At 38.0% G+C, this 22,875-nt stretch overlaps 2 protein-coding genes across 13 annotated transcripts in view; one reads left to right on the top strand and one right to left on the bottom strand.

Moving 5' to 3' along the window:
* Positions 1–13,325, bottom strand: part of HDAC9 (histone deacetylase 9) — a 1,020,499-nt gene extending 1,007,174 nt beyond the window's left edge. The window contains exons 1-5 of one of the 9 annotated variants that reach the window (XM_049093658.1): positions 12,120–12,885; positions 11,411–11,582; positions 7,357–7,516; positions 3,906–5,037; positions 2,836–3,064 (exon numbers count right to left, since the gene is read on the bottom strand). The gene's annotated coding sequence lies outside the window, so the exon portion shown is untranslated. Of the gene's footprint in view, positions 1–2,835; positions 3,065–3,905; positions 5,038–7,356; positions 7,517–11,410; positions 12,886–13,212 lie in introns of those variants that run through there. The other 8 variants (XM_049093659.1, XM_049093660.1, XM_049093661.1 and 5 more) reach the window with 8 other exon arrangements.
* The window catches only part of SNX13 (sorting nexin 13), a 186,249-nt gene continuing 176,316 nt past the window's right edge, over positions 12,943–22,875 (top strand). For 2 of the 4 annotated variants that reach the window (XM_049093650.1, XM_025464279.3), the window contains exon 1: positions 12,943–13,184. In XM_049093650.1, coding sequence (XP_048949607.1) covers positions 13,173–13,184 — 12 coding nt within the window. In that variant the 5' untranslated portion in view covers positions 12,943–13,172. The remainder of the gene's footprint in view (positions 13,185–22,875) is intronic. The other 2 variants (XM_035698287.2, XM_035698286.2) reach the window with 2 other exon arrangements.

Genomic DNA, 22,875 nt, shown 5'->3' with positions numbered 1-22,875 from the left:
TGGAGGGGGATGCACTTAAACACAAATACAAAATTTTACATACAATTTCAGGCAGTTTGCAGACTTGACAAAGCCTGTCCATTAACACACAGGGATTGTATAGTCAGGACTCTAATATTACAAGTAAAGAGAAAATCAGTTTATATTATCTTAAAGTAAAGATAAACGTATCGGTACATGTATCTAGGAAGATATTGATAATTCACATAAATGAAATGGCTGTAGAAAGTAATGCCTATAGGAAGAACTGGATCTGGAAATTTGACATCACCAGAACATATTATTTCTGCTGATCATCTCTGCTTGCCTCTGCTTCTCTTGACAAAGTAATCTCATTTTCTCTTGCTCTGCAGAAACACCTTCTTTATGTGGTAGAGAACATACCTACCAGCAGATTCTGCTTAGTAACCCCAGGAAAAACACCAATCCTGAGGATTCATAGTATCAAAGCCAGAAAGGGACTCTATCTCTGCTTTTGTTGCTTGTAAATTCACTAATCACTGCTACTCAAATCAATTAAGTGCAAGTTCCATGGCCACTTCTGTGGCAAGGGAGGCAGAGTCTGTAAGTAAAAGAAAGAGGACGGATCACCTTAAACAATATAACCAACATTCTTGGGTCCTTGCATCAAGAATCTGGAGAAGAGGGCAGCCTGGGTAGCTCAGCGGTTTAGTGCCGTCTTCAGCCCAGGGCATGATCCCACGTCAGGCTCCCTGCATGAAGTCTGCTTCTCCCCCTGCCTAAGTCTCTGTCCCTCTGTGTGTGTGTGTGTGTGTGTGTGTGTGTGTGTGTGTGTGTGTCTCATGAATAAATAAATAAAATCTTAAAAAAAAACAACAAAAAAAGAATCTGGAGAAGAGAAATAAGCTGGCAATCAATGGGTAAACTGAGACTGTATGAAGGAGGTCAGAGAGTGTCAGTGCTGGACAGTGGCAAGCTGATAAACTGGCTTTTTGGGGAAAAAAAGGTATGCATGTATTTATAGATGCGTATACATTTATCACATATTTTGCTGATATAAAAAGACGAGTGGCACACGATTTGTTAAAAATGATACAATATTAATATTGTTATGATTTGTATATAGCCAGTAAATTCTCTTTTAATGCTTTTGTTGATTTTTGTTGAATTCTTGTACCCTAGCTAAACTGTGATTGCAATTGACAGACAAGTGTTTGATGAATAAATGCTGGTGAAGATGTCAGAATTTCATTTGTCTATAGTATGAGCAACTTCTTTGCTGAACTGTTTATGAATAATACAAGAATAGTTCCTTAATTTGTGTGTGTGTGTGTGTGTGTTATTCACAATAACAGTTGGTCATCACACCTAATAATATGCATTATTAACATGTTCTTGATCACTTCCTTAACTCTAGAAAATCAGCAAAACAATAACCCAGGTCTTGATTTTGTAATATTTACCAATTTCCCTGGTATAAATACTACCTTCACAGCTGGTTTTAAGCTATTTCTGGGATATCACTGAACAAAGAATTGAAAGATGTGAAATAGCACACTATTCTATAGTATTTTTGCCACAGAATAAGTATAAATGACCTTGAAAACAAGATAATAGTAAAAAATAGTAAAACAATTAGGAAGCAAACATTTTTGAGTATTTATGACTTTTGTTTTATATATAATTTATGTATATACTTTAATTTTTACTGATTATGTTCAAAAATTGCCTAAAATTCCAAGAATTTTGACAACTGCCCTAGCTCATAAGTCAGTTTGAATCAGCTCTAGCACACCACTACTGATGGTTTGCAAGATTTTCATGGAGAAAGAGATAGGTAAGAAATAATAACTTGATGTGACTGTAAAATGGAAAACTAATATATAAAATTAAGGTTCTGCTTTGGCATCACTATGATTTCTCTAAAAGAATATACACAGTAAATATAGCTGGGTGGATATCCAGTATGAGACATGCTCAAAGTTGAATGGCTTTACTTTATAGTTTGACAAGTTTTAGATTATTCGCCATTTCAGATTTTTAAAATTCATTTTCTCTTTTATTACGGCCAGTGATTGAGAGCTTATTTTATCACACTTACAAAAAGTGTAATTTCCATAAGCTTTATATTTTAGTTAGAAAAGGAGCCAAAGCAGAATCTCCGCAAAACTTTTCTGCTCCTTCATTGATATGTGTGATTAAAATCTCACTTCCATTTAATCACATTATAAACTGTATGAGGATTTCTTTCTTACTCTAATAATCTAAAAACGATACTACCCAATATGGGACAATGAACACTAGGAATATACTGTTTATCTCAGTTTTACTGCTATCTTCCAGAGAATATAATTTGGCCAAAATATAGGAATGAAGGAAAATAACAGTGAGAAACACTTTCGGTATTTTACTTTAGTTTTTATGTATTTAGCATTGAATACAAAGGTGTCTGCTTATTAGATTTCTGGCAACTGAGAACTGTCATGTGCTTTAAAATAATAAATGAAAAAAAATAATAAATGAAATAGATAAATGAGAGTAATTGTTAAATAAGTTAAGTTGAAAGCTAGAGAGCAATTGTGTCATTTGGTAATTATTTTGTCTTTGATGTTGAGTACAGACTTGTTACTTTTAAACATTGTGTTATTGTAAAAATCTACTAGTTTTAGCGTACATTTTAAATTTTAGTGTATTTCTTAAAATAAGCAAAGCAAGGCATATGATTATATGAGATACAGTATTCCAAACACATTTCTAAGGAATCGGTTCAAAAGAAAAGGGATAATAAATGAGACTAGTAAATAAGGGAAAGATAAAAAGATAAGGGAAAGATAGCCTAGGAAAAAAATCAGAAGTGACTGAAGATAAACTTACATTTGCCATCTGCACCATCAAAAATGGGACTTTGCAAATCAACTCTGGTCTTATCTTCTAAATGTCCGCGTACTTCAGCAAAATGGGCCTGCTGTTGAAGTTAGTACACAATTTGTGCCTTGTGGTTTGTTCTAACTGGTGCTTACAGATCACAGGTCATCCCTTTCAGTTCCAGAAAGCTCAGAGAGAGCCTGTGATCATGAGGATTCGTTAGCAACTAGAGATTAGCCTAAGGAGACAGAGGAAGAGTTGATTAATGATAGATTTGCCAATGTCAGACACACATGAAGAGAGGGGATGTAACTTGTCTAAAAAACAGAAAAGCATAGGACTCTGAGGGTGAAAAATGGAGAACAGACTTGACACAGCTCAAATCTGGCATTGTACATGGAAAGGGAGGCAGAGTGAAAGAAATAGGTTGGATACTCTTAGGTTATAGGATAAGCATGGTATGAGGCAGAGGTCAATAGGAAGGAGGCAGACATAAAAGTTAAATGTTGTCAGTGATGAAGAGGCCTCAAGTGGGCTTGGAGAGATTAGCTGAATGTATAATGCATGTCAATCAATGAGAAAAATTCAATAAATCTGTGAAACTGGCTTTTACTATCAGGAGAGGTATACTGTGTTTACATTCGACTAGACCATGGTTAGATTTTGACAATTTAACAGAATAAATCAGATAAAACTCTTAGGGTTCACACCTTTATCTCTTATGTTGGGGGGAGTGGGTAAACTGGAAAAACAAGTTATTGTTAGATTAATTATAGTTTATTTCAAGAGATTCTCATGAGATTTAGACTACAAAAAAATGGAAGATGCTTGAGAAAAAGAGGCAGGTTTTCACTGGACATTCAAAGCATATATTAACTCCTGGTTCTGAGGCTGAGTTTGTGGGTAGTAGAAAAGTAAATTTCAAGTCAGAAAAGTCTAGACTCAAACTGACATGCTATTTATTAGCAGAGAACCCTGAGGCAAATTCAACAAACTTCTGAGACTTAATCTCCTCATTTTAAAATTGGGGCTAACAATACCTACCATGAAGTATAAAGGTAACAAGGTACATAATGCACCTGGCACAGAGGCGCTGTGTAGTAACAATTAGTCCCTCTGTTCCCGAGTGAATTTACAGTGTGGGAGACTCTTTCCATCAGGGTGAGGAGTGAGTGCCTGAAGACATCTCCAGGCAAAACTTGCCCCATAGTCCAATCAACCAGTCATTCTTTGATGCAATTCCTGAGTCAAACAGCTGGCTTTATTACCTCCTAGTTCCCAATTCTCCACATCCTTGGATAATGGCTACTAGAACTCCCTGGAAAGACTCCGTTCTTTAAGAGCAGCTTGTCCTTCATTCTGGTTCATGCCTGTCTCTTATTCACTCTTTTTCCTCTTCCATGAACTTTCATGGTTTTCTTTTCTGAGTAGACCAGAAAGATGGGGCAGAGTCTTCAGTCTTCAGCCTTTGCACCTCTCTCCCAGAAATCTGTGTGCGTGTGTATGTATGTGTGTGGCCATTTAATCTGTAATTCCCAGGTCATGATTTGATGAAGTAGTCCTCCCTAAAATCTGGTGTAACTATTAAGGATTGACTTAAGTACCAACACTTAAAACAGTCCCTGCATTCTGGAAGCAGAGGGGCAGAAGAGAGAGAGAATGTCTTCGGTTACATACTTTCTACTATCAGTAAGTAGTTACAAAGTGTTTTATTTGGGATATGTATTGCTAGGTGTGGCAACAACAACCCACAACTGTAAAAGAACTTGTCAGTCATGCAAAGTCCAAACATCTTTTTCTTTTTTGATCTAGTAGATGGGTTCTCTTGTATGGTTCCTTCCATCTCAAGTGTTTGTTATCTCAAACAGCACCCAAGGGCACCTCCGAAAGTGGAGAAAGAGGAGGATTGCCACATTCCATTGACCTGAGCTAGTTACATGACCCCACCTACATAGGCAGGATTTGTAATCTTTCTCAATGCCCAGAGGAAAATGAAATGAGTAGGTCAATACAGCCATAGAATGATTTAGAGAGATATTATGAAATATTCCCTTTCTCAAAAGCTAATGGTTCATAGATTAACAACTTGCTTCTAAAGACAAAAATAAAATTTGGAAGACAGAAACTCAATTACATTTTCACATCATAGAGTTTCAGTGAAACCAAAATTTCTGGCATGAAGAATACATTTGATGAATTAATCAGACACAGCTGAAACAAAGTAAAAGCTCTTGTTTAGGAAATCAACAGTCTTTCACAGAGTATTACAACACAATTAAGATACTGATAATATAGAACTTAATTTTGGGTTAACAAAATTACATTAAAAATAATTCTATAATTCTTAAGCTGAGGATAGCCAGAATGGCCATTTTTTTTCCATGCAGCTTTAAGCACTGTATATACTAAGGTAATATTTTATACATATTTGCTTGCCTGTGATATTTCCTCCACTAGTTTCCTGCCCCAAAGAGTGCAAACAATAATATATAAAGGTGAAGAGCAAGATGGTTGGTATTTTAATTATATGATCCTAAGATTTGAAGAGAAAGCCAGATCTCATCTATTTCTTCCCTTACCCCTTTTTTGGAAGCTAAATTATACCAGGCAAAAAATGTAAAAATGATAAATTTCTTCTTTGTACCTTCTAACCACTGAGGGTTCAGAGGTAATAAATGTTTCAATATTAATTCTACAGCCCTGTGATCTTTACAATTTGAATAGTTAACCCATTTAAGCTTTAGTGAATAAAATAACATGTAAACAAATAGACAAATTTCATGATCCTATTAAAGGATTCTCTGGTAAATAACCAATCATATGCCTTTACCCAGAAGGCAGACATCTCACTTACAGAAACACAGTTTAAAAAAAAAAATGGATTCCTTCATTCATCCTTCTGCTACTCCTCCCAATAAAAACAAACATTTCCCATTCAAAGCAGAACATTTAGCTCTGTTAGCAACAGAAAGAACACTTCCCCAGCAACAGGAAAACCTAAAAAGGACATCTATTTTTAAAAATCAAATGTGAAGCCCTCTGCATTTTGCTGATTTAGTGAACAAGATAAATCTTATCCATCCAAATTAGTTGAATATCCTATAGATTTCAAGAATAAATAGCCTGATTTCACATTCTCTTTCTTTGCCTACTTGCTTTGTTTTTTATAGACCAGAACTTTTCTCGACGTGTTTGCTGATTTCTCTGTTCGTGGATATTTACACACATGGCTGTGATAAGGTAGGAGGTGTCTCATTTTAAGTGGAAAGGTGGTAATTCAAGGAGTTCATTACCATTCACATAACAGTTCACAGCAGAGTATGTGTCTGCTCTGTAGCAAGGTTTTTGAAAAAGGTGATGATGAATATGTTTGTTGAAGGAAAGTGATAGAAAAATGAACTGCAACTTATTTGCTATAAGTACCAGTTTTAAACTTGAAAAAACCTTAGAGAGCATTTGATCTTGAGCCATAGGACATTGCCCAAAGCTTCAAATAACACTGTGTACACAGTATATTAGAATATTAGTGTTAATTTAATTATATGTTTAACCTCCTAACTTTACAGAAAAAGACATTAAGCTCAACAAATGATGGATTTGCATTTCCAAGGATTAACCCTATTTACTAGTAAAGACAGGACCACAGTGTAAATCTTCTCAGGCTCCTATTCATTTTATTCCACAGCCAATATTAAGGGGCATATATCTAATATTTTTCAATTTAATAGTGTTACATCTATTACTAATAGGCTTACATTTGAAATTTTTAAAAAAAGATTTAAATATTTAATTTATTTATTCATGAGAGACACAGAGACACAGACAGAGGGAGAAGCAGGCTCCCTGTGGGGAGCCCAATGTGGGACTCAATCCCAGGATTCTGGGATCACGACCTGAGCCAAAGGCTAAGGCTTAGCCACTGAGCCACCCAGGTGTCCCCCACATTTGAAAATTTTTTTAAAAACATCAGTTGCCATATATATATGCAAGGGGTGAAAGCAGGTTAAACTAACTTTGTGTCAATTAACGTATTAGGCAGAGCTAGGGTGGCAAGGGTCCTGGGGTATGTTGCCTCCCAGCCAATAGCAGCCCTTACCAATGTCATCACTTCCAATGTGTCCCTCCACATTAGGAAGCTCTGCTCATCTCCAGCGGGGAAGCAAGTGTTGATCAACTTAGGTTTTAGAATAATATCTTTTACCTTCCTTGTTAAGCTAGTAAAGTAGGATGCGATATAATAGCAGTCTTTGATTTTACCCTTACTCTGTAAAAATGAAACTAGCTGAGGTAAGCCTTAAATGTGGGGACATACTAGGTTCTGTCCATGAGTAGATTCCTTTTCTCATTTCCTCCTTTGGCTGAAGCCAAAAACAGGTCAAAGGCCAATCACAATTCTTATGATTCACATAAGAAGTTGAGGACATGATTATTAAAAATTTTTAATTTTTAAAGTTAATCTAATATACATACACATACAATTCTAAATTATATAACCATATGGGACACATGTGTAGTTATATATATACATACGTGTGGGGATCCCTGGGTGGCGCCGTGGTTTGGCGCCTGCCTTTGGCCCAGGGCGCGATCCTGGAGACCCCGGATCGAATCCCATGTCGGGCTCTCGGTGCATGGAGCCTGCTTCTCCCTCTGCCTGTGTCTCTGCCTCTCTCTCTCTCTCCCTCTGTTACTATCATAAATAAATAAAAATTAAAAAATATATATATATACATACGTGTGTATATATTTTTCATTAAATATCAACTTTACTACTAGCTGTGTAAACTTGAGCTAAAAACGTAATTCTCTGGGCTTCAATTCCATCATTTATAAAATACGAATAATAACAGTTCTAATTTTATACCATTGTTGTGAAGCACTTAGAACAGAGGCTGGCATATGGCAAGAACTTAATATTAGTTATTATAGAGAATTATGTATTTAATGCATCAAATATAATATATATGTATCTTTTCTGAAATCTCTATATGCAAGTGAAGTTTCTTCTGTACAAAGAGCAGTTGTTTGGGTCTATAGATAAAAATGTAAAAGTAATTTCATTATGTATTTTCCTTTTCCTTTATGTTTTAGGGCTGTGAAGCTATTCTGTGTGATAGGACATTAAGTAGTTGTCAAAAGTCAGCACAAAGAGTGAAACTTACTATATGTAAACTGAAAAAAATCATTTAGGAGTTTGGAGGGAATCTTAAGAAAGTAGAGTGCTACAAGAGTATCTTAATCTATTAGATGTATGAAGCAACCTCACTGAAGGAAGTAGGCGGAAAGGTAGCTAAACTAAGCAACTTTGGAAATAACTGAAATTAGTAAGATTAAAGAGAAAAGGAATTGTGTCTAGACACTGTACTCTAGTTGATCAGGTTGTTGCCCAAGGGTTAACAATTCTGATATTGTTGTGGATGTGTACTGAGATTAAACAAGTAAATGGATGGCAAAAATGGTAGGAACCAGGTTTCTCACTAGAATGATTCACTGTTAATGGGCTAGAGTCGGGAGACCTCAGTATGAACTCATGTTCAGCTTAATATAAATACAGATGGTTACATACAGAAATATGTGTATATAGGTAAAAAGAAGGGACACTCTGAGTAGCAAAGAACACACCTAGGGCCTAGATCTTGGTTTCTATTATCAGTCTCCAGTAAAGGAATAGAAATTCCTTAGAAAAATGGCTGATTCTGGGACAGGGGTATAATGATCCTGGAGCATTTTGCAGTAGCTAGACTATCTTGCAGAAAGTAAGGAAGAGAACAATAAAAAAACTACTCCACATTAATGCGAGTATATTAAGAGGACATAGGGCAACTAAGAATTCCTAATAGCCAAAGCTGGGACAATTTGAGCAACAAAATAAAATTGTATTGGATTTAACCCAAAGTATAAAATAAATGTCTACGAGTCCATACTCTATTAAATAAATGATTGGACTGATAAAAAATGGAGAAGAGACAAATTTCCCATACGAAATAACTCCAAATAATTTAAGTAGATGTTCCACCCTCAAGAGTAGGAGAATAATTCCGGGCTCCTTGTGTGTGGGCTGCTGATAGCAACTTCCTTCTACGGAGTATAGTAATATGGAAAGAGGGAAAAAACAGTAATTTTGTAGTGGAGAAATCTAACAAACACTAACCTCAGCCAAACTGATGGAAGTCAACACCAACAGTGATAAATGATATTGGTAGTATATACCTTTGACATGTGACTTGGAGCAACTCACTAAATTTGTCATGGCCTCAAAGAGTAATGAGATCTACTGTGACAGTCTTCTTCAATTGTTAAGTATAATATACGCAAAATGCCTCCCACAGAACCTGGGTCATAAGTACTGAAAAATAGTTTTCATAACTGAGAATTAAAGGTTTGCAAAAGTGCTCTAGGTCTAATTTTTGTGATGTGAAAATATTTGTCTTAAAAACTCTCGCCTGGGGTTACCAGTGATCCCTTCATACTTTTGAAATGTGAACATTATTATTTTGCTATGCCTGAATGTATTGTTAGCAAGGCTTCATATTATCTGTTTCTGTTTCTTAGGCTTGTGTTGCCTCAGTATTTCCTCAAAAAATACTATGCAAGATAAAAGCACAAGCTGGGCTATTTGAAGCTTGTCTTCAGATCACTCTTAAATGTCCAGAGATTTCAGCTTCCTGTTGCCCTACTAACAAAGAATCAGGATATCCTGCTGTTGTCTTAGAATATGTCTCCTCTGCTGGTAATGTGTTACTTCAATACTGATTCCCTGGCTTTAAGATTGGGCCTTGTTAATGAATGCAGAGTACTATTAAATGTTCAGTAGAGGTGGTAGTTGACACTGATGATATGGTATTATGAAGAAACTGGAGTTAATGAAATGGCTTAAAAAACCAAAATAATAAAGTATAACAACTGTGTGATGGAGGAGATTTGCTTGGAAGGTTGATGTCATATTTTTCCAGTTTTCAAAAGGAATTATAGCCAATTTGTAACAACTTGAATATGTAGAATTTTTTTTAATCTGTTTTAAAATGAAAGTAGGCAAACTAGATATTCTGAATTGCTGCTTGGAGGTTTAGAAATCACTGGCAGTGACCTGTTCAAAAAGCATCACACCCTTGATTTTTGCCTCTGACCTCTTTTTGTCATTCCTTCCTGTGTTAACTGGACAGATTAGACATTGCTGTTGGGGAATCAAACCTTTTGCAAGAACAGCCATGTAAATATCCTTATCATGTGTTTCTTAAGATGGATGGATTGTTTTGTTTTTAATTTCTGATTGATAGCCAAAGCAGCCAGCATTTCAGATCAGCTGGTTCCAGGTTTCCTTTGTAACAACTGATATGATGTTTTTAAGGCCACATGGAATGCAACTGTAATCTATACCAAATTCGGTGCTCATTTTAAACTAGCTGATTCTGTAAACATTCTCTTTCCACTTATATAACTCCTCAATTTCCATAACTCCACGAATTGGCATACCATATTCAGTTTGTTCCTCCCCTTGCTAGCACGTTAATTTTAATTCATGCCCAAGATAAATGTAAAGTTTGTTTTTACCATAATTTATTTTTATTATTCCCCCATCCCACTACCACCACTAAAAATAAAGGTGTAGCTCACAATTCTGTCATAAACTTCCCTCTGGCATTCTCCTGACCGTAAACGTAATTCCCTCATAACCGCAAGGTAACACACAATGGCCGATTTTTAAAAAAATTAACCTTTCAACACCAAAGTTTTTGTTTTAAATCAATTTGAACTAGGCTTTTTCCTTTTGAAGTCTTTTAGGAAGTGATTTACTCATTCACTTAAGAAATATTATCTACTAAGTGCCATGTCAATATTCTTAGTATTCTAGGTGCTGAGGAAACATCACTGAACAGAACAAAAAAATTCCTGTCTTTGTGGAGCTTACTCATGTTCTAATGGAAGGAAGACAGACAATACAAAAGAAAAATTGTAATTACGTTAGAAGGTATAAGAGTTATGAAGAAAACTGAAGCAAGGGAGGGGAGATGGGGACAGGTAACATTTTAAATGGGATGGTCAGAGTAGGCTTCTTTGAAAAAGGTGACATTTAACTAAAGATGGGACAAAAGTGAGGGATCTAGCCATGCAAGTATTTGGTGGAAAGATACTTCTAGATAAGAGTACAGTCAGTGCAAAGGCCCGAAGGCAAGAACATGCCTTGCTGTTATAGGAGCAGGAAAGCCAGAACAAAGTGTGTAGTAGAAATGAGGTCAGAGAGGTGGATGTGAGGAGGGACTTGGGAGGCTAGCTAGCATAAGGTTTTTTAGGTCACAGAAAGGACTCCGGCTGAGAAAACAGGGAGCTAATGATTGTGGCTTGCTCCTGGTCTACAGATAAACTCTTAAAAGTTAAAAGCATGTTGAGGTCATATTACAGGTTGGTACAAACCTCAAGTTATGTCTACACTTACTTTACCACCTTTAGAATAGGTGACCACGTACTGCTCCTGGAATAATATGTGCAAAAAGTTAAATACTCAGGGCTAGATGCCTAAATTACAGTTTTAATTCACCAGCTGGTATCTTAAATATTAATAAGTCTCCTCTGTTTTCTTACTTACAGGTTGGAACAGTATCTTTTTCCAGCTTCCTTGTTGTCTCTATTATCTCTTAGTTTCCCTTATCACGTCTTAGTCCAGATAGAATTTTCCAATCCTATTTCCTATTCGTGGCTTGATCTGTCAATACCAGTAACACATCATATTGTGTTGCAGAGGCCAGAATCCTGCTGGGCTAGCAGTATGGAAATTACGTATCAGATGCAGATCAGAACAACAAAAACTACTTTGCCTCAATTAGCTGAATTCAGTAAAATGAGGGTTTTTTTCTTGAATTTCTGCCAGACTACCTAAATGGACAATTTTGTTTCACGAGCGAGGACACAGCCCAATAGAGGTAAAACGAGTTTGTAACGCCCTCACTTAGTTTTTGAGAATACGAGTCATGTGCTAAGTAAATTTCATTTTATAGAATAGTGCCAATTGTTAAGGAAAGGAGTGGAGCTGGGAGGAAGGAGATTCAGGAGAGGGTTGAATAAACTATTGGCATCAGTTTTCCCAAATGCCTATGCATCCTCTGTTAAAAAAAAAAAAAAAGAAAAAAGAAAAAAAGGAGACGGAAGGGGTTCTGCAAGTCAAAACTGAGACTCTTCAATTTCCTTGTACACCAGTTTTCTAATACAAAAACCGAGGAACACACTTTGACACCAGGGTCAGGTAAACTACTTTCCTTAAAATCCAGGTAGACGTGACTGCCTCTAATTGCACACACCGTAATGCATCCAGGGGTGGACTCAGGATGGTGTCAGTCTCGGGGGCTTCTGAGCACAGAGTGCCGGAGTTCAAGCCTGTTTTAAGTAGGCACTGTTTACAATGACACCTGCCGAAATCTGCTCGCCTTGATACACAGACAGATCAGGGAGCCAGCAGAGCTGTAGGAAGGGCACTGAAAAGGCATGCAAGTGGCTTTCTCTGAGCTCTCGTACAAGGAGCAAGACTCAGCCCTCACGGTCATGCAGGTGCTGGCCAATCACCTACGGAGCGACCGTCCTGACCGCTAGGATCGTGGGTAAAGCTGATCTGCCTGTATCAGTCCTGCGACCTGTCGCACACTCTCGAAGGGGGTTCGCTGACGACCCGCAAGGGCGAAGGAAAGTTTCTGTCCAAGTTCAGAAGGCGAAGGGACTGCGCGGGGAGCAAGTTTCAGACCGTATTTAACCCAAGATCGCTCTTCGGCGGCCGCGGGGCCAAGGAAATGAGAGAGGCAAGTTTTCCTACAGGACATCGGCCGCCGGGTCCCCGAGACGCGCGAGGTCCGCAGCGCCATCCGCCCAAGGCTCGGTCCCCGCAGGTCTCGCTCCGCCCGGGAGTCGGAGTCGGCCTTCCCCGGCGTGCGGCGGGGGACGCGCGAGCCGCTCCGCCGCCGCGCGGGACCCAGTCTCCACTCCCGCGAGTCCCGAGCCGGCCCGGAAACCCGGCTTGGGAGGCCTCCCCACCCGGGCCGAGCGGGCCGCCGAGCGCCCGCCCCCGCCTCCCCACGCGCCGGCGCCATGGAGACGGTCACGTGCCGCCGGCCGCTCCTGCGCCCGCCAATGGGAGCGCACGTCGCAGAGATACGCGGACGTCGCTCTTCCAAGATGGCGGCGCGTCCGTCGCGAGCAGCCGGGCCGGGGGGAAGCCAGCGAAGCCGAGTAAAGCCGCCGCCCGGGAGAGGACTGAAGGAGCTGTTTCGGCAGTTGGCGGCGGCTCGGGCAGTTTTCGCTGCTGTTACGGCTGTTGCCATGCGGCGAGGCTAGGGAGGAGCTCACTTCCCCGGGGTGTAATAATGTTAACAGAGGTAAGCGGCGACGGCGGCCAGTGTTTACCTGTGAAATGGGGAAGGGGCCGGCGCCAGCTTTTCCGAGAACATCATTTCTCCCGCCCGCGGGCCTGACCCTCCGTAGCGGGCCCCCGGGGCCCGAAGAGCAGCGGGGATCCTACAAGTGCCCCCCCGCCCCCCCCCCCCCCCCCCCGAGTGGGAGCTGTGCTGACTCAACAGAGTGCCACCACCTCCGGCTGCTGTGCTGCTTTCGCAGTCGCCACTTGCCCGTCGCCCGTGGCACTGGTCACCCTGCTGCTGTCGCTGCCCCCCGGCTCCTCGCTTCCTCCGTGGTGTCCCCTTACACGCTGCTCCGTGGCAGCGTTGGTCTGTCTGCGTTGCTGCTCATTCCCGTGGCCCTACGGCTTGCCCGAGCTCTCCCTTCTCCGGTCCCTGGCCTCCAGGGCCCTCTACCTCCAAGCTCGGTCAGCATCCTGGGGTTGTCCCTCGGCCGGATTGTTTCCACCCCCCATCCCTCCATCCCCACCCCCTACTTTGCCTACTTTGTGAAGTGGACCATCTTTCTCAAGAGACACTTGGATAGCCCAGTTATATCACCGCCCCCTCCCCCTCCTCCTCCCCCGCCCCCCTGCCCCCCCCCCCCCCCCCGCTCCCCATCACCTCTTTAAATCGTAGGAATCAAAAAGTACAGTTTATCATCTACACTTGATTTGCTTAAGGCTCCCTTGGTACTCTTTGTGGAACAGTTTTCTTTCTTTCTTTCTTGGGTTTTTTTTTTGTTTTTCTTCTTTTTCCCACTTGGACCTGAAATGGAAGTAGGGCAACTATGACTAGCCAATCAGTTTCCCTTTTCTAGTGTCTCATGTCCCTTGCAAAAAAAAAAAAAAAAAAAAAAAAAAAAGGGCAGACTTTTTGAAGAAGTAGAGTTTGCCTTTCCTAGCAGTACTTTTTTAAGAGGAAGAACTAAATTGGTCTGATTAGATACCTGACCCAAGTTAACACCCGAGTTATGTGTAGTGGTATGTTGCTGGTGTTGTAGGCGTCATTGAAGATAAATCCTGCAGCTTGTGGATTTGAGGGAATATCTTAGAAGCTACTCGCTTGAAACCCTGTGAAGGTTCCAATGTCAGCTGTCAGAGGACTAGTTTGGGCATATTTGTGGGCTAAGGGATAGAAAAGAAAACAACTTTAATGGGCAACAGGAAGCATTCCTACCTGGGCCAAAAGGAAATAGAAATGTTTGTAGATGAGCGGCTTTTGTTGTATTAACATGTGATGAGAAAGGATGTACTTGCCTTTCCAACTTGACTAGCTCTGAGGAAGTTCACTCTTTGGTAGTTGCACTTGATCTATGCACAGAGCCTGGAATATGATATATCCGGCAAATACTTGTTGATTTTAATTTATGAACTCCTTTATCTCTAGTAGTTTGAGGTTCACTTGATGTTTCTAAATTCCACATATATATATATTTTTTAATTCCTGGAACTTAATTCTCGGAGATTAGGATGATACATCCTAAGTTTCTGTTGTCATCAGCAATATTAGGTTAAAAAAAAAGACCTAAGTAGCAGAAGTTCTATTTTTACCTTCAGTGTGATATTTTGGTGAGAATAATTAGCCTTATAATAAGCTTCAGCCATGTAAAAAAATAAATGTCTTTAATGTATGATATTTTATGACATGATCTGATGAAACTTGGCTTAGGTCAGCATGGTTTAAAAGAGTTATTAATGCTGTCATGTGAGCCCGTGTCAGCTAGTAAAATGCTAGTGTCTTGAATTGGAAGGACTGTACCTTCTGATCTTCCGTATTATAAAATGATTTTGTGTTTCAGTGAAATATTTTAATCAGTAAGTCATTGGTACTAGTAAGACATACTGTAGTGTTTGCGTGTGTGTGTGTGTGTGTGTGTGTGTGTTAGTGCACAGCTTGTAAGTGACAGAGCCAGGTTTCCTACCTGGGCAGCCCCTGCCGAGTCCATCCTGTTAACTACTACATTGGATTGCCTTCCTGAAGGAAGGCCCAGATTGAATGGTACTTGGATTTTTATCTTTGGTTTTTAATAGTCATTTTACAGATTAGAAAATTGAAGCCCAGAGACTTGTCCAAGGTCAAACAGTTTGTAGTGGCAAATGTGAAACTTGAATCCCATCTCCTTACTCAGTAGAATTCTGACTCCATAGCTTTCAGGAAGTAATTTTTAGCTCTCTTGATATTTTTTATAATACACTGCTTTCCTGTCTGAATATTGTCAGTCAGTAAACTGAGAATTATCATTACTTAAAGACTTTTTGTTTTTACTGTAGCTTTTTTTTTTAAGAGTCAGAAATAGTCCTGTTTTGATATCTACTATGTATAAAATTGTACTCAATATGGGTTACTAAAAAATTAGTAGTATGAGACTCTGTTTTACTGCCTTTCTTAGTTCTAACATAGATCAGGAGATAATAGGGGAAGTGATTTAATTCATGTAAGATCTTAAAATATATAATGGTGGGCTATGTTACAAAAGAATCTCTTGTTCAACGAGCGTAAGTTGTGCTCAGAAAGTGGTGAGTGGTACTGTTTGCTTGGTGTTTTGACATCTCAGCATTGAGGTTGAGATATTATCCTCAATAGCCAGATGAGAAGACTGAGAGTTAAAATAGTTTGCTTAATACTGTGTAACAGGTGATGGAGCCATGAGTCACACCTATCTCCTTTTATTCCAGTTGTGTACTGTTTTTGTGGCTCAGGGTGGAATGCATCATTAATTTTCTTTTGTCGCCGATAATCATCAGTAGACTATTTTTAGACTTTTTTTTTTTTTTGAGTCAAGGTATGGGTGCCAGGTATATAGATACATAATAGTAGTGATAAATGTTCATGGGAAACTTTTCAGTTTTGCATTTTGTCAAAATAGGTCTTTGAAACCTTCTCAGAAATGAAAACTCATTCAAGGGATCAATTAAGGGCCACATTAAGTTACTCAGTTGAGCAAATTAATATGTATATTGAACTTTGAAACCTGTGATTTGGTAGATTAGTATGAACTGGAAGTACCGCCCCCATAAGTCCTCTTGCCTTTTTTTTTTTTTTTTTCCCTAAAGAGGAGTTAACATAGTTTTACATTTAAACTTTTGGCCTTAATTTGTATTATTTTCATTCTTAATACAATTGAAATATTTAGAAGACTTGCTAGCCATATCTGTGGGTCTTTTGCATTTTTCATTTAGGGATGACAGGTTTGTTTTAAATGTCTAGTTAATCTTTTCTCCTTCTACTTTCTTTTCCTCTTTTTTGACTTCTTAAAGTTACTTCTATTTGTCATAGTATACTTGAAAATTATTTAGCACCTACTAACCCTCCACCCATCTATTTAAAAAAAATAAGTGTAAATTTACGTATATCAGAATTAGAGTATGGAATATTTACTTGAGAATTTGTTTCAATTAATCTGAATTTTCACAGCATGAGAATATAATGAAATACATTAGAATGTAATGAAATATTTATCAGTGAATTATCTTTTTTTTTTTTTTTTAAGTTTTTATTTATGGATTCATGACAGACACAGAGAGAGAGGCAGGCTTCTTGTGGGAGTCTGATGCGGGACTCGATCTTAGGACCCCAGGATCATACCCTGAGCCGGAGGCAGGTAGATAGATTCTCAACCACTGAGCCACCCAGGTGTCCCTTTATCAGTGAATTTTCATTAAACACATTTTTAAACTTTTTTTCAAAAGCCATTAGGGTTATGGTTCTGAGCATTTATTATTACAGAGAACAAAAGGTATAGAAGATGTAGGAAAATATGTTGAATTTAAACCAGAGCCGTGGTATACTCTGGAGGTTGTTTTTTTTGCATAAAAATCAGTTACCAGCCTGTTGATAAAAAAATGAAAATGGTGTAACTTTAAACTTAATAGTGTTTAGGTTGTGCTCAAATGTGAGGTGTTAGTAAATGTTAAATAAAAATGGTTTATGTTTGTGTTAAGTCACTGCCATCCAGATTTGTTGGTTTTTATATAGTAACACTAATTGTTGATTTTGTGGTTAACAAATAAGATGCAGATGGGAAAAGGCATACTATGTAGCACTTTTAGAGAAGTCCTAGGCTAATAGCTGTTAAGGAAATAAACTTCTGTATTTCAAATTCATTTTGAAAATATTTGCACAAAGGAAGTTAATAGATTTGTTCTTTCAGGATTTCTCATAGCTTTTGGTAGGTGATTTGCTTTCAAAGGTGATGGAGTTTGCATTTTATGGCGAAGTCCTTTAACCATGTGATGGGTAATTCCATTTGTCAGTTCAACTGGTCAGGGGGTGCCCAGATGAAACAGTATATCTGGGTGTGTCTGTTAGGGTGTATCTGGATGATGGTGGGATTAACATCTGAATCAGTGGACTCTTTAAAGTAGATTGCTCCTCCCATTATGGGTAGGTACATGTAATTAATCCATAGAGGCCACAGGTGGAGGAAGGAGGAATTTGCCTCCCCCCCCCCCCCCCCCCCCCCCCCCCCCCCCCCGCCCCACCCGCCACCTTTTTGCCTAGACCTGGGACATCAGATCTCATTTTATCTCCTTCCCTTGACTGGGATTTAAATTCTTGGTCCCCTGGGTCTCAGGCCTCTGGACTGAATTACCACTAGTTTTCCTGGCTCTCCAGCTTCCAGATGGCAGATTGTGGGCCACCATAATCATTTGAACCAGTCCTTTGTAATAGACCTCCTTTAAAAAACTTCATAAGTATTTTCTATTGATTCCGTTTCTCTGGAGAACTCTAATACAGAGACTTAAAGAGTTTCTTGTGTCTCTCTTTGGGAGATCCTGAGATATGATGAGTTCTGCCACAAGGAAAGGTCTCCAGATTTTGAGGGCTCTTTTTAACACACTCTTGCCTATAGTAAATGTTTCGTAAAAAATTATAACTTGATTTTGTTAATATATTTGTTAAGAGAAATATTCTTGGGATGGGTTAGTCTTTAAACTGCATGAGCTATTTTTTAAATGATTAATGATATTATAAAGGCTACTCACCAGAACAGGAATCATAACTCCATTGGCATTCAAAGGATGTTAAAGAGTAGGAAAGAGATTTTATAAGGGGAGCGGAAGGACATCACTGTCTAGAATGAGGCTGGCTTGTCACTGTACATACAGCATTGTCTAGCATCTTTTGATAAGCTAAGTTGAGTGTTGCCTCCCATTTCTCAAGAATTTTAAAGGGGTGGAGCACCTGGCTGACTCAGTTGGTAGAATGTGCGACTTTGGATCTCAGTTGGAGCCCCGTGTTGGGTGTAGAGATTACTTAATAATAAGATCTTAAAAAAAAAGAATTTTAAAAGGCCTTTGTTTTATTTTCCCCCTTTTTATTGGAGATTTTCACAGAGTTTATAAATAAGTTATATTCATAAATATTTTCATTATGTTTTATTAATCTAGCACACATACACCACTTGCTCATCACTCCTGATCAGCAGCTTGCTAGCTAGTTGATAGAATTGCAAGCAAAAGCAAATATATGTGATAGTTTAATTAAGCCCTACAACTTTATACTAATTAAACAGGTCTTCCATTCAGTACTTTGAAATATTAAAATAGAGGTTTTTGATTTTCATAACCATCCTTGGGAGTCCTAGTTAGGGACATACCAGTGTATATGACTCTGGTGTTTGGATGGATTGTTCCAAAGTTTGTTGACAAGTTTTCCATAGACATTGATAAAAAATATTTTAACCAGTCTACTGTATGTTTATGGTTAAAAGTATCATATTAATTGCTACAAATTTGTAAGAGTATTTGGGAGGATATGGAATTAAATTGGGAGAAGAACTAAGAAATAAGTAGAAATGTGTATAGTTTTAAAGATTAAAGGTATTGGTTGTATGTCGTAAGGCCACAGAAAAATGTACTGGCTTTTCATCTTTTTGTGTAGTAACTCCCAACATACATACAGCTTTTTGCAGGTTATATAAGGGTATTTTATGTATTAATCTACTCTTGTTAAGATGTGCTTGCTTATGTTTGGTCTCATTTCTAGTATAACTGTGGAATAAAGAGAAATCTCTTGAAGAAGGAAAAGGGTTGAGAGGATGTTTGCTTTAGGTGGAATCAGCCAACCTGTGTTAGCTGAGTAATAATGGAAAAGGAGGGAGCATGAACTTTTGGAAGAGGGAGAAAACAGGTTCTATCTGGGGGACGTTTTCATTGCTGGTCACTGAGTAGCTAGCCATTTGGTGGCAAAGCTAAGTGACTTTATGGCATTCCCTGACTGAGGTTCTCAGGGTATGGCTTTTTAAATGTGTTTTGAAATTTTGTGGTTTTACAGACCATTAAGTGCCCTCTCTGTTGATGGTAATCTAAAATTGACTTTCTATTTTTCAGGTTTAATTTTGATATTACAACACTTTAAATATTTGGGAGGAGAGGGAAGTTTGAATTAAAGCAAATGGACAGCTTTAAAACTAATTTACGCCTAACAAAAGCAGTTAAAATTGAGTGAATAAATAGTCCGGAATCACAGTGATGCATCTTCATGTCTATCAACAAATTACACCTATCACAGTAGTGAGACAACACATGAATAACCTATGTATTAAGTAATATAAGAATGAGTCCCAACCTCACTTATTTATGATGTGACCATTAGGAAAGTTGTTTGAAATTTGAGTCTTAGTTTCCTTCTTTATAAAATTGGGTAATAATAGTACCTTCCTAGCTGCTCTCACATTGTTGTGAAAATCAGATAATATGAGAGTATAACCGCTTGTGAATTGTCGGTCATTATGCAGATATTAGTAGCTAATCCATCATTTTTTTTCTCCTATGTCTTGCACAGGTGTGAATTTAGGTCCTAAGCTTTATCTAGCTTTATGGCTTACTGGCTTCTTAGTGGATAGATAGATGGATCCCTGGAGAAAGAGGGTGCCTCTTGGCCACTGGTGCAGTTACAGGGGAAGCAGAGAATAGATTAAGTGAAAAAAAAGTGGACTGAGAGCATGTCCTGCACACTAGGAATGAGGTTAGTTTCCTGTTGGTAAACTGATTCCAACGAATTTTCGAAAGAGAAGTTCCAACACATATTTCGAAAAAAGTTTACTTAGAGGCACCTAGGTGGCTCAGTCAGTTAAGCATATGCCTTCAGCTCAGGTCATGATCCTAGGGTCCTGGGTTTGAGCCCTGTGCTGAGCAGGGAGCCTGTATTGTCTTCAACCCCCCCCCACCCCAAAATCCCTGCTTGTGCTCTTTCTCTCAAATTAATAAATAAAATCTTAAAAAAAGGAAAAGTAATTTTTTTGAGAGTTAGAAGTCATTTGTATATAATCTTAAATATTTATGGGAAAAGAAATCTCTTAACCCTGGTAAATTCTTGAAAGGAAAAGCTGTTAGGGCAATTTTCATAAAGCTTTGGTTATAATTTGTACTGGAGATTAATCTTTGTGATTTAATTTGTTCACTAACCACAAATACACCTACTGTGTGGTAGGCACATGAGAAGTTCTGGTGCTGAAGTAGTGAGTCAGATCTGAAACCTGTCCTCAGAAAATTCACTAGCAGAGCTAAATTGTGCCAGTTTGGCAATCATTCAGTTGAAGCCTTGAGGTCTTATGTCAAAATAAAACAGATGACATAATTAAAGGATGAAAAATTAAGGGGAAGTAAAGGTTGAAGTATGTAATTAAAAGATAATTACTTGCATTAGCTTTATAACTCTAGGTAAAACTACCAGTTTGGATGACATGGCAGCTTAAAAATGAGTTTTTTGTTTTTTGTTTTTGTTTTTGCTATTGAAGAGTCAGCCCATCTCTCTTGTCTGTATATGCTCCAAGCTAATTCATAATAAATGAAAAAACAACCAAAAAAAAAAAAAATGAGAACAGAGAAGCAAAAAAATCTGTGAATTTGTCATGTTTCTTTCTTTCTTTTTTTTTTTTTCCTGAAGACTCTTGAGTCTCCTAAAGAGGTCCATGTTAGTCTACTGAAGGGCCAGGCTGAATTACCCTGATGGAAGTAATGCTTGATTTCCATTCTCATCTATTATAGATTCATTCATATGTTTATTTTGTGTTTCTTCCCTACTGAATGTAAAATCCTAAAGGTAAGGCTCACAGTTGTGTTCCCAGTACCTGAAATAGAGCTTAACATCTAGTGTCCTCACTACCTGTTGAGGGAATGAATGTTGAATATTCTCATCAGCAGGATTAAGGTAAAAATGAAAAATAAGACAAAAATTGTCTACCATAAATTTATGCTATCACATCAGTTACCTTTCAAGGATTGGTTATTATCAATGTCCATTAGATATTTTTTGATAGGACACTGTGGTTGAATATTGTGTTTGGGATCTCAAAACAAAAAAGTTTGACAAAAAATTTTGAATACTAGGCTTTTTGTTAGAATGTATTTCTGTCTCGATTTTTCCTTCAGGTAAAAGTCTGGTTAGATTGATTTTATTTTTATATGACCAATTATAAATGCAAGAACAACTTAGATTTTTGTCTTGTATCTCTTAATACTTGTTATTTATTTATTTATTTATTTATTTATTTATTTATTTATTTAATTTATTTATTTTTAAAGATTTTATTTATTTATTCATGAGAGAGACAGAGAGAAATAGGCAGAGACACAGGCAGAAGGAGAAGCAGGCTCCGTGCAGGGAGACCGATGTGGGACTCGATCCCGGGACTCCAGGATCACACCCTGGGCCAAAGGCAGGCGCTAAACCACTGAGCCACCCAGAGATCCCAATACTTGATTTTTATTAAGTATTAAGAGTACTTAAAATTTGTATTCCTGAACTAGATATAGCTTGGTTTCTAATAGTACAATAATGCTGATTTTTGTGGTGTTCTGTTGACTGTTTCACAGTTTGTATAAGCTTTCATACTGTCTTCAAAGTTTATAAATATGAGTAAAAATTTGGTCATGGATTTCAGAAAGTTGGAAATCTGGGGGATATGTTTTAAAGGAGGGCAGCTGCTACCGTAATCTCTTGACTACAAAGCCTCTCAGTGTCATTTTTAGAGACAGAACATTGTTAGATCATTTCAGCCATCTAAAATTCCATTATTAATTCAGAAATATGTACCAGAAAAGTTCAATGAAACAATTCTGTGTTCAGCTGTGAAAATTAAACTGGCTTAATGATCTTTAAGTTAGCACTAAACACTTCGTATATATCAACTGGAAAAATTTATTGTTGTTAGTTTATTGCACTGTTTTCTTTCAACTTCCTGAGGAACTTTTTTTATTCTGATGCATCGGTGAAACCCTTACTGCGAATCCTGTTTTGCTTTTGACCGTAGCTCTACATGATTGGAGAGTCCTTGGATGTTACTATGCTTAAACCTGAATTGGTTTTGCTCCCAGAACCCTGGAACTATTTTTAGCCTGGCTATGGTTTGGCATCAGAGAGGATGTGTGATTCTTTGTATTATGACTTTTAAGGCCAGGGTTGTGTGACAACTTGTGTCTCGGGAGAATGGCTTTTGGATTTATCATTATTTGAGGCTTGGAAATTATAAAACTGATTGAAGTTGTGCAGTGCTAATGGAAGAGTTAAGTATAAAATAAAATTTCATCTTATTTTAGTTATTACATAAATTTTGGGAAGTAATTGGTCTGATTTTAAGATGTTTTATCCAGTGTTTCTTTAAGTCATAATATTGTACTTTAGATTTGTTCTTGATTTCTTTTCTCGAGTGTATTTGAGATGGCAT

This window comes from Canis lupus, chromosome 14 (assembly GCF_003254725.2).
Source record: "Canis lupus dingo isolate Sandy chromosome 14, ASM325472v2, whole genome shotgun sequence".
Taxonomy (NCBI): Eukaryota; Metazoa; Chordata; class Mammalia; order Carnivora; family Canidae; genus Canis; species Canis lupus.
The sequence above is the reverse complement of the archived record's forward strand: the minus strand, read 5'-3'. Positions and strand labels throughout refer to the sequence as shown.